Genomic DNA, 11,751 nt, shown 5'->3' with positions numbered 1-11,751 from the left:
ATCCCACCTGAGAAATATGCCAATAGGGTTCAAACTGACTAAAGTCGTCTAGTAGTAAGACATCTGCTCTCGAATGGCACAGGTCATGGGTTCGAATCCCACCTGAGAAATATGCCAATAGGGTTCAAACTGACTATAGTCGTCTAGTAGTAAGACATCTGCTCTAGAACGGCACTGGTCATGGGTTCAATCCCACCTGAGAAATATGCCAATAGGGTTCAAACTGACTATAGTCGTCTAGTAGTAAGACATCTGCTCTAGAATGGCACAGGTCATGGGTTCGAATCCCACCTGAGAAATATGCCAATAGGGTTTAAACTGACTATAGTCGTCTAGTAGTAAGACATCTGCTCTAGAACGGTACTGGTCATGGGTTTGAATCCCACCTGAGAAATATGCCAATAGGGTTCAAACTGACTATAGTCGTCTAGTAGTAAGACATCTGCTCTAGAATGGCACAGGTCATGGGTTCAAATCCCACCTGAGAAATATGCCAATAGGGTTCAAACTGACTATAGTCGTCTAGTAGTAAGACATCTGCTCTACAACGGCACTGGTCATGGGTTCAATCCCTCCTGAGAAATATGCCAATAGGGTTCAAACTGACTATAGTCGTCTAGTAGTAAGACATCTGCTCTAGAACGGCACTGGTCATGGGTTCGAATCCCACCTGAGAAATATGCCAATAGGGTTCAAACTGACTATAGTCGTCTAGTAGTAAGACATCTGCTCTCGAATGGCACAGGTCATGGGTTTGAATCCCACCTGAGAAATATGCCAATAGGGTTCAAACTGACTATAGTCGTCTAGTAGTAAAACATCTGCTCTGGAATGGCACAGGTCATGGGTTTGAATCCCACCCTAGCTGAATGCCTGTCAAACAAATTCATAGGACTCATTAAAGTATAGAGTATACACAGCACTTAAACACACATCTGTGTATTGGGTTAAACAAACAAATTCTTTTATCCCTGATGCAAATTTATTAGCAACTTTCTTAGTTTCGGGCTCAGAAGTAAACGAAAAACACTGACCAGGTGGTCCAAAGATGATATAAGGCATTGGTCTGCCTTCTCCCTGTAAGATCCTGATGACGGCAGACTGTTGCCGAACATTCAGATGTGGGTTGTAGAACTCTGCCATCTCCTTGCCGTCCATCGCTACATGAGATACCTTCATATCTTGGATTCTTGGGGTGATAAACTTCATGTCCTCCTCGGAAGATTTGTTGAGTGATCCTGCCGATGAAGAAGAAGGAAGTTTTGTCAAAAAAATACCACAAGAACAGTTTTCAAATTCTACTACTTTTTTCTCGGGCTTCTCCACGGGCATCTCAAAGGCAGTGGACACTTGGTAATTATTCAAAACAATTATTAGCATAAAACCTTTCTTGGTGACGAGTAATGTGGAGAGGTTGATGGTATAAAACATTGTGAGAAACGGATTTGATTTCGAGACCTCATATTTAGAACTTGAGGTCTCGAAATCAACCATCTAAACGCACACAACTTTGTGTGACAAGGGTGTTTTTTCTTTCATTATTATCTCGCAAGTTCGATGACCGATTGAGCTCAAATTTTCACAGGTTTATTATTTTATGCATAAGTTGAGATACACCAACTGTGAAGGCTAGTCTTTGACAATTACCAATAGTGTCCACTGCCTATAAGGCACAATATTATTTTTTATTTGAAGACACTATTTTGAAGTTTTTTGTTTTTGAGACCAATTTATGTACACCTTGGAATTGTTAACAATTCACTGCAGCACATTCAGTAGCCACAGCAGCCAGAAACACCCGGGGCAACACCCACCCACCCCCCCCCCCACCCCCCCCACCCCCCCCACCCCCCCCCCCCCCCTCTCTTAGAGATGAGTGTAACTTAGTTCTTTTATGCACAACACACAGGATATACAGCTTTACATATACTTCCCATCCAAGGAACGTAGCTATAATCAGGCATGCAACTGCCCGTTGAAAAAAATAAGAGGAAAATTTTCAAAGGCACAACGCAAGTGTGGAGCGAGGCAGCCGAAATGCCACGGGACATGATACCCACAATGGTACCCTAGAAAATGTTGAGGTTTATTAATGCTCTTAGGTGCATTGTTAGCATTTACTAGGCTTATTTTACATGATTGTAGTTGTACACTGTTGTTGCCAGGCATAAATGTATATATTTTTTTTCTCGTTTTTTTTTTAATTCTTTTTTTCCCCCATGTTTTCCACAAAAAAACGTGGAATTCCGCGGAAACGCGGAAAAGTTGCATGCCTGTATGGTCAAGTGTCTTACTTTAGGACACAAGTGTCGACACCAGGATTTGAACCGTCACTCTACTGTTCAGAAAAAATAATTGCTCAAGCCCTTTTTTATTTTTACTTTTTATTATTAGAAATCACCCATCTCACATGGCCAGACGGCTACTTCAAGGTGAGGGCTACTTTTAACTGATTTGGGCTATTGACCCAGATCAATTGTCACCAGAGGGCACGTTGCCGCCTACTCCTGGGGCTGCAAAAAAACAGGTTTAACCCCTTCACTGTCCGTAAGGATGAAGGCATGGGCGTGACCCACTAGGAGCCTGGCTGGTAGAGCAGACTGACTACCTTCCCAACTTAAAATAGTTACACGTTTTTGTGAATGTTCAACAGATAAATTTCATCACCTTTTTTATTTGTGAACCGTTGAGTCTCTGTCTTTCTTTGACCGTTTATCATCGTAGGTTTGCTCGTTATTATTGAAGGTTTGCTCGTAGGTCTGTTGGATGATAACGGCTTCTTGGAGCCTGGCAGCTTGACGATGGAGGAGGGCTTTATGCGGACGGGTACCTTGTGCGGTTTATCAGCCTGGCTTCGGAAGGTTACGCTGACTTGAGGAGGCTTGGCCACAACGATAGTCGGAAATATTACTACAAAAATACAAAAGTAAAAACACTTTTTTTCAAATGGTTCACGTCATTGAACAATTGTAAAATTTGAGAAGTACAAAGTGTAACAATAAATTTGCAGCAAAAGTGTTGTCAATAGTAACATAAAGCAATTACCGATGTAAACAAAAGCCGAGCAAAAACTTAAGATAAACATTGAAGGGTATTGTACCTTGATTGCCAAGTTTCTTGACAAATTCACACGCTTGATGGCACCTTCTCAGGGAAGTCCTGGAAGATATGAAATAAGGAAAATTATCATTTTTATCTGTGAAATAGAAACCATTATGTTGAACAAGGAGAACTGAAATAATTATAGCACTTTATCTACAGGCGTCACAATTTTTTAGATTGAGAAAATAAAATTAGCTGTGGCAAACACCTCACCAAACAAATGGACCGATGGCATAAATGCAAAAAATAGTTAATGGCCTGACGATTCGACCCTAGCAGAGTCTTTCTCAAAGGCTAAATGACAACACAACAAACATAAACAGGTGAGTTACGTGTTCATGTTTGTTGTGTTGTCATTTAGCCTTCGAGAAAGACTCTGTCAAAACGTCAGGCCATTAACTATTTTTTGCAAGTTTTTAAATTATGAGACCCAACACCTTGTGAGGGTTAAGGTGCTATGGCGCATTCAGCAGCCACTGCCAGAAACACTGGCCAAAACCCCTTCTTTAGCCTCAAGTGCACTGGGAACTTTTACGTGCATTGCACAACACAAGGGGCCTATGGCTTTTTGTGGCGTGTCATGGCCAAGCGGTTAATGCACCGGATTCAAGCTCTGGTGTTTGATCAGCAGAGTGTGGGTTCGAATCCCGGTCGTGACACTTGCTACATAAAGGTGGGGAGGTAGTGCTTTCTGCTCTACCGGCCAGGCTTCGGATTGACGATACCCAAGCCTACATCCGTATGGACCGTAAAAGGAGTAATAATAATAATAATAACTTTCGATTTATATAGCGCCTAATAACTAACACTTAATTCTCTAAGCGCTTTACATTAGTGCCCTGGTCATAGGGCCAATAACATCCCTTTTTAATGTTTCTCAGCTCCCTTGGGAGTATACAACCTGGGCAACAGCTCTGGTGTAACCCTGTTTCAGCCCTAGGAGTAGGTGGCAACGGCCTCTGGAAAAAAATAATTGTAGCCCACACCTTGAAGTGGCCTTCAGGCCTTGTGTGTCTGGCGACTCGCGTAAAAAAAAAATTAAATGTAACATTCAAAGCCAAAAGCACGTTCAAGTGTCATGACCAAGATAAGTTTTTGAGAAGAGATTTGAATGTTGTGGTACAAAGACAAGATCTTAGATTTAAGTGGTAGAGAGTTTCAGAGACGTTCAGAAAAGTTCAGAAATGAAGTGGTGCACCTTGTCATTAAGAGCTTTGTGGACAATGAGCATCAGCTTAAAGATGATTCCTTGAAAGATAGGGAGCCAGTGAAGTTGTTTCAGAATGGGGGTGATAGAACAGAATTTTCAAGACGGTGTCACAATGCGGGCAGCAGTATTGGAGATGTTGAAGTAGGGAAATCTGGTTGTTAGGAAGACTGTAGAGAAGAGTACTGCTATTAAATAAACGCTGCAATTCCTAATACCAAAGGAGGTTAAATTAACATTTGATTGCTGCTTTCGTATTCACGTTTTGTAAGCGCCTTTTGAACATGGTGGGAAAACTGCATCTTAACAAATAATTGTTTTTGTTTACCTCGAAAATGTGAAGACAACGCTACATTCCTCTGCTTGGTAGAGATCATGGAACGAGGGATGAAACTTCAGAAGGACAGCGTCTCCATAGACCTACAAATTACATGAATGAAGGAGAATTGAGAAATGATAAGGGGTTAATTTTAATAAGGAATAAAAGGGTAGCGACAAGTTCTTAAACTGCCGTTTAAAACCAGCAGGGTCATGGCCGTGTGATAAAGCCCAGCCATCCGTTTTAAACCAGCAGTTTATGAACGAGTCCACCGCCCTTAATTGTTTGCAATGGCTAATTCTATTTTCTCACTTTATTATTTGCTTCTCTCCACCCAGTAGTAGAAAATGTTTTTACCTGCGTTACGCAGTATAGCAGGTAAACATTGTTTATACGTTTGACATGTGGGAACACAATGTCGGGGTTATGCAACATAATGGCCCGCCGGGCGGCGGGTAAATTTGAATATGTTAAGAGGCAATGGGGCATGTAGGGTGTGTACCGAAAGAGGGGCCATTCTAGCCTTGCACAGCAGACGACTAGCACGTTTTTTGTTTTAACAAGGTGTTATTTATTTTAAGTAAATAAATATAAATGTATACATCAGCATGTATTAATTTTGTTCCAGGTGGCTTATTAAGCCGTGGCCGAGGGTTTTTCCAGAGTTTTGCGCTTTTCAAGTTTTATCTCTGGTTTTTAATCCCGGACCGTAGTTGTCATCTGTATCAGGAAAAGCGATGCAGCAAAAATCAAAACACTCTGTTTGAGTTTTTGGCAGTTTTAGAGCGTTTAAGTGGTTTGGAAGTTTTTTGTGGTTAATTGGGGTTTTTTGATTAAAAAGTCGTGCAAAGTCGCTCCGCAGGCTTACCGCAAAATTATGTATTTTGGATTGTTATTTGAGTAATGTATCGTGTAGGGGCGAAGTATTGTGTTTATAACTGTGATAAGGATGAACTGGGTACCAGCGAAAGCTGGGGAGTAACTTGCCATGGACTCGCATCCTGTCCAGGGGGAATAGAAATATTCTCAATCATTTAATGTCAAGAACTGGATATAAACACCGACCTGATGAGCCATGTTGGCTTAGGACAGACTTTAGTTTGATTTTACTTGGTTCTTGCAATTCACTTCTGTATAGACTCCCAGATAAAGATCTTGATAAAACTCAATTTATACAAAACACTGCTGCTCGCCTCGTTTTTAATGCCTGCCTCATTCTCACCATATTACACCTGTACTAATGCAATTACATTGGCTCCCAGTAAAGTTTCATACAGTTTACAAAATTCTTGTTAACTTTCAAGGCTCAAACATGTCAATCTCCTGCTTATTTATCTGAACTTGTTCATCATTATTCCCTTACTCGGACATCTCAGCAGTAATTGCTTTCTACTACTAGAGCTTCTTCCATTTTTTATGGCCACAGATCTTTTTCATATGCTGCACTGTTTCTTTGGAATAGTCTTCCCGTGCATATTTGCCAGGCTAGCTCTTTACAATAGAGAGGTTTTGCATGGTCACCGACACTCTTACGTAAAAAACGGATACTTCATAATACGTCATCACTATTTGAGGTCCATTTGACGTATAACCGATGTACACAAGTTAAAATAGTCGCTCAAAACGGGATTCTGTCGCCATACACATGAGTAAACAACAAGTAATAATAATATTTAATAATATTTATTCGGGCAATCACATTTACAAGCACATAAACATACATTCAAAATATTTAAGAAAACAAAGTAAAACAACAGTGGGGTGCCCAGGAGAGCAATCATCTCAGCAGTAATTGCTTTCTACTACTAGAGCTTCTTCCATTTTTTATAAGTATATTTTGTTCATGTTTTTGTAGCGGATTGTTATTATTTTAATGTACCAGGTTTTCACCATGTCTATTAGAGGTATCATACATGGATGTAGTTGGACATTTTTTAACAACCATGCTTCAGAAAAAGAGAAATGGCGATAGTCCATGGGTGCAGCCTCACGTTGAGGGTATTCGTTAGAATTTTGCGAAACAAAACTACAAAGCTCACTTGAGGCGAACGCGTACGGTTCGATATCTGTATGCGTTTTCGTATCCGCGACTCCGCGAAACCTCTCTAATATTTTATGTCTCTGTTGAAAATTCATTTGTTTGAAGCTACTTTTTTATAATCTGCTCATTTGTAATTTGTATCTTTCTCTCTTTGTATATTTTATTGTTCTCTTTATGCGCTTAGATGTTTTTCTGAGGCTTTTTGCATTAGCTGCTTTACAAATGTCTTATTATTATAAGTTTGATGTCTTACTTCATAAACGAATCCCTCGTAGCGATTACAATTCGGGTGAGTCACAATGATATTGTCTCCGGTTAGGACAGAAGGTCTTCCTTCCGCTAATCCAGGCACCTCTAAAGAGAGGAACTCCTTCCGAGGTCTCATGCTCACCTAGAAAAAAAAACAAAAATAAAGATGATGAGTAGACATTAAGAATTATATCAAAGTCTTATAAAGTGCACATATCTACCGAACAAATTACTCAAGGCACTACAGATTATACAGATAGAAGGGTTATTGAAGTTATGAGTTATGATACCCAATTATGTAACACTATATGTTACAAGGTGCTACAACGCATTAAGCAGCCACAGCCTGAAACACCGGGGCAAACTCCTTCTCATTTCGATAAGTGCACTGGGTTCTTCTACATGTGTTACACAACACATGGAACCAACCATCCAAATGTTCACAGACTGGTTACTTTATGCATACATTGGGATACACCAAGTGAGAATACTGGTCTTTGACAATTACCAATAGTTTCCAGTGTCTTTAAAGCCATTGGACACTTTTGGAACAGAAAACAAAATAAAAGTTCACATATTTACAAATAACTTACAGGGTTTACAGAAGGTCATGGTGAAAGACTTCTCTTGAAATATTATTCCATGAAAAGCTTTACTTTTTGAGAAAACGTTTAAAACAATTACCAATTCTCAATATCGAGAATTACAGACGTATTTGAAACACATGTCATGACACGGCGAAACATGTGGAAACAAGGGTTGGTTTCTCCATTATTTTCTCTCGACTCCAATGACCGATTGAGCCTAAATTTTCACAGGTTTGTTATTTTATATATAAGTTGTGATACACGAAGTGTGGGCCTTTGGACAATACTGTTTACCAAAAGTGTCCAATGGCCTTAGTATGCAAAAGATGTTACCTACCTTCTCCAGATCAAACTCTCTCATGTCTTGCTCCATCTGAATCTCTTCCAGGTGAAGGAGAGCCGAAAAACGCCGACTGAAATTCTCTAAACTTAAGGACTATCGATAAAAAATATAACATTGATATAACATTACTTACATAACAGCTGTAATTATTCCATGAAAGCAGATTTTCTTTCAACTGTTTCAATTTCTGTGGTCACTTGAGATAAGATCAGACGTCTACCATGTCTACTTAAAAGATTCGGGTACTCTTTCAAAATGTCCAAAGATTCAAATTAAACTTACAGGGTTTGAAGATAACGATAGTGGAAAGCTTCCCTTCATATATTACTAACTGAGGTTGTGTAGTTTTTGAGAAATGAGTAAAACAAGTCACAAAATAATTTTCGTCTCAGCAAGACGAAAATTATTTAAGCATGTAAAGTTCAATTAACCAGTTATGATATTATATCAAAACCATAGCATAACTTGTTAAAACATTTTTACATGCTAAAACTGAGGCAAAAATTATTTCTCAAAAACTACAGCACCCCTCAGTAAGTAAAATTTCAAGGGAAGCTTTCTACTATCATAATCTTCAAACTGTGTAAGTTTAATGTACATCTGTGGACATTGTGTTTTGTGTTAGGAAAAAGTACATAGACCCTATAACCACTGGAGGACAACCAAGAGGAAACTTTGTATATTGTAGCACGCACCATGAGCACATTTTTGTGGATACCGGCGCTCATTATTATTATTATTAACCCTTACACTCCCGATTCCCTTAAGTTGCATGTGCTTTGAGTCAAGTTAAGTGCGATTTATAAAACTCTTTTGTTAACTTTCAAAGTTCAACGTGTCAATGTCCTACTTATTTATTTGTCTGAAATTTTTCACCATTACTCCCCGACACGGACTTCATGATCATCTCAACAGTCTTCGATTACTACAAACTACAAGAGCTTCTTCCAATTTTCCGGGTCAAAGATCATTTTCTTGCGCTTCTCCATTTCTAAAAGTCTTCCTGTGCATATTCGCCAGGCTAGTTCTTTACACTGTTTTAAGTCTCTGCTAAAAATTATTTTGTTTAAAGCTGCTTATTTGTAATCTGCTTACTTGTATTGTATCTTTCACTGTTCTCTTTATGCGCTAAGAGGCTTTTGCATTAGGAGCTTTACAAATGTATTTCTTATAATCGTTATTATTATCATATTAAAACGCCAAAGTAAAGCATGCAGAAGGATTACATTTTCAAATGGAAGCAAAAGAAATTGTGTAAATTGTGTAAGCACTATTTTAAACAAAACTCTTAATAGAAAGCACATACCTGCATGAGCTGTGGAGCAACTTTAGTGACTTCCCCATCATGTAAAATACATGCCTTTAAATCTCTAGGCACTGGATAGTGCGGTAACTTGAGTGGTTTGTTGAAATTAAAGTTCCTATAACAGTCCAAAAAAGAAAGGTTTGCGATAAAAACTGTAACCAACCCTGTGACCATTCAAAATCAAACTGCAAGTTGTGTTAAGATCCGCTGGACGGACTGCAGTTTGGGTGTTGAGTTACTGAATGTGTAGAGTCTTACTAGACAAACGGATTAAACCAATACTATAGACGAATTCAATCTTATGTGCATCAACATGTGTCTTTATTCTGTTCCTCGGTTTTCCACCCTCCCTCCGTGTACTCTTACACGAGGCCAACTCATTTGCATAAATGTATAACATTACATGTACATGTATTACAGTGTGATCACGTGAACACTACAGAATGTGTTGGAATGAGTACTAGTAAACTGATGTCTCTGATCAGCGTGTGTGGGTTCAAGTCCGGGTTGTGACACTTGTGGCCTTAAACATGACAGACAACCATTATTGCTTAGTCTTTCTGATGGGACGTAAAGCAGTCGGTTTGTGTGTTATGTACGTGTAATGCCCCTAAAGAACCAAGGGCACTTTTCGTAAAGAGAAGGGAATCCCCCTGGTATTCCTGTCCTTAAGCATGACACTTGACCATTATTGCTTCATCCTTCGGGTGGGACATAAAGCAGTTGGTCCTGTGTGTGCACTTATCGTAAAGAGAAGGGAATCGCCCCAGTGTTCCTGGTCTGATTGGCAGCATATTGCCCCACAGCACATTGTAAACCATTACATGGTGGTGCTAGGTCTCATACTTGTACTTCAAAAACAAAGCTCCACATATCTTGAAGGTATGTGGTTTTAAGCGCATTGGTATTTCTCTCAGTTATGAAATGTGCTATATAAGAATTATCTATTATTATTATTATTATTATTATTATTATTATTATTATTATTATTATTATTATTATTATTATTATTATTATTATTATTAAGGTAATAAAAGTTGAGCACTTTTAGACACTCAGATAGAGCAATATACAAGAACTGTGTATTATTATTATTAATATTATTAAAGGCACTGACCACGTTTGGATTCGAACACATGACCTGTGCCATTCTACAGCAGACGTCTTACTACTAGACGACTATATTCAGTTTGAACTCTATTGGCATATTTCTCAGGTGGGATTTGAACCCATGACCTGTGCCATTCAAGAGCAGATGTCTTACTACTAAACAACTATAGTCAGTTTGAACCCTATTGGCATATTTGTCAGGTGGGATTTGAACCCATGACCTGTGCCATTCGAGAGCAGATGTCTTACTACTAGACGACTATAGTCAGTTTGAACCCTATTAGCATATTTCTCAGGTAGGGTGGGATTCGAACCCATGACTTTTGCCATTCTGGAGCACAAGCTTTACCACTAAACCAGTCAGTTTCCCTTGTGGTTTATTACTTGAAATTGTTATTATTATTATCTTGTAAATGCACTGAACACGTTCGGTTATCGTCAAAGACCGACCAGTATTCTCACTTGGTGTATCCCAACATAAGCATAAAATAACGAGCCTGTCAAAATTTGGACTCAACCGGTCATTGAAGTTGCAAGAAAATGATAAAAGAAAAAACGCCCTTGTTGTACAAAATAGTGTGCTTTAAGATAGGAATAAAAGGCTTCTGGCCAGAAGTCTTTTATTATCTGAGTGAGAAATTACCTTTTCTCAAAAACTATGTTACTTCAGAGGGAGTCGTTTCTCACAATGTTTTATACTATCAGCAGCTCATCGTTGCTCATTACCAAGTAAGGTTTTATGCTAATATATATTTTGAATAATTACCAAATGTGTACAGTGCCTTTAACATTTTTTACTTAGCAAATAAATTTTGCTTAAAAGACTTTACCGCTAAACAGCTTTATGAAATTGATCCCAGGTTTTCTACACTTACCGTTCAGGTTTAACCCCAGGGAAAAAATATCCCCCGAATTCGTTGTCGATGGTCACTTCTCGTTTCTCACGCCTCCTGCTGTTAAACTTACTGCCTCTAGACAAGACGCTTTCTTCCGGCATGAGCTTCATCATCTGCGAGTCCTGAGCATTCATAGTACACTGACGTCCAATGCTAAACTCCCCGAAATGAAAAGTCAACTGACATAAGCATCGCCCCAACTGCCTGTTGAAAAAAAAAATGAGATTAGGTTAATAGATAAGATTTCATTTGTTGTCCACAATTTGAAAAAATATAGAAATTTGATTTCCACTGGCAAATGGATGAAAAACTAACAATTATATGTTTTACTAAAAACATGTGATGCGATCAAGCTAGATGAGTTGTATGTCGGCAATTTATTACGGAGAAATAAGTCAAAACAGGTCAACACGAGTAACATTTTCGAAATGTTTTTTTTTTTTTGATTCAAGTGCCAAAATGTCTCTATTTTACATTGGTGACTTCCTTTCTGATTAATAACATCATCAAGGGGTTAACATTATAATTATAATAATAATAATAATAATAATTGGGGGGGCTAATCATCCTGACTTGCAGCTAAGAGCTGAA

The 11,751-nt window shown here is 38.7% G+C and overlaps 1 protein-coding gene across 6 annotated transcripts in view; it reads right to left on the bottom strand.

Annotated features, from left to right (window-relative positions):
• Positions 1 to 11,751, bottom strand: part of LOC139954221 (RNA helicase Mov10l1-like) — a 48,169-nt gene that overhangs the window by 29,862 nt on the left and 6,556 nt on the right. For all 6 annotated transcript variants that reach the window (XR_011788070.1, XR_011788069.1, XR_011788072.1 and 3 more), the window contains exons 5-12: positions 11,140 to 11,364; positions 9,155 to 9,269; positions 7,843 to 7,941; positions 6,923 to 7,060; positions 4,638 to 4,729; positions 3,101 to 3,159; positions 2,668 to 2,910; positions 1,035 to 1,238 (exon numbers count right to left, since the gene is read on the bottom strand). Coding sequence is in view for 2 of the 6 variants with exons in the window: in XM_071953940.1 (XP_071810041.1) it covers positions 1,035 to 1,238; positions 2,668 to 2,910; positions 3,101 to 3,159; positions 4,638 to 4,729; positions 6,923 to 7,060; positions 7,843 to 7,941; positions 9,155 to 9,269; positions 11,140 to 11,364 (1,175 nt within the window). In the remaining 4 variants the exon portion in view is untranslated. The remainder of the gene's footprint in view (positions 1 to 1,034; positions 1,239 to 2,667; positions 2,911 to 3,100; positions 3,160 to 4,637; positions 4,730 to 6,922; positions 7,061 to 7,842; positions 7,942 to 9,154; positions 9,270 to 11,139; positions 11,365 to 11,751) is intronic.

The sequence above is a fragment of the Asterias amurensis genome, chromosome 2 (genome assembly GCF_032118995.1).
Source record: "Asterias amurensis chromosome 2, ASM3211899v1".
Classification (NCBI taxonomy): domain Eukaryota; kingdom Metazoa; phylum Echinodermata; class Asteroidea; order Forcipulatida; family Asteriidae; genus Asterias; species Asterias amurensis.
This window is presented reverse-complemented; position numbering and strand designations above follow the sequence as displayed.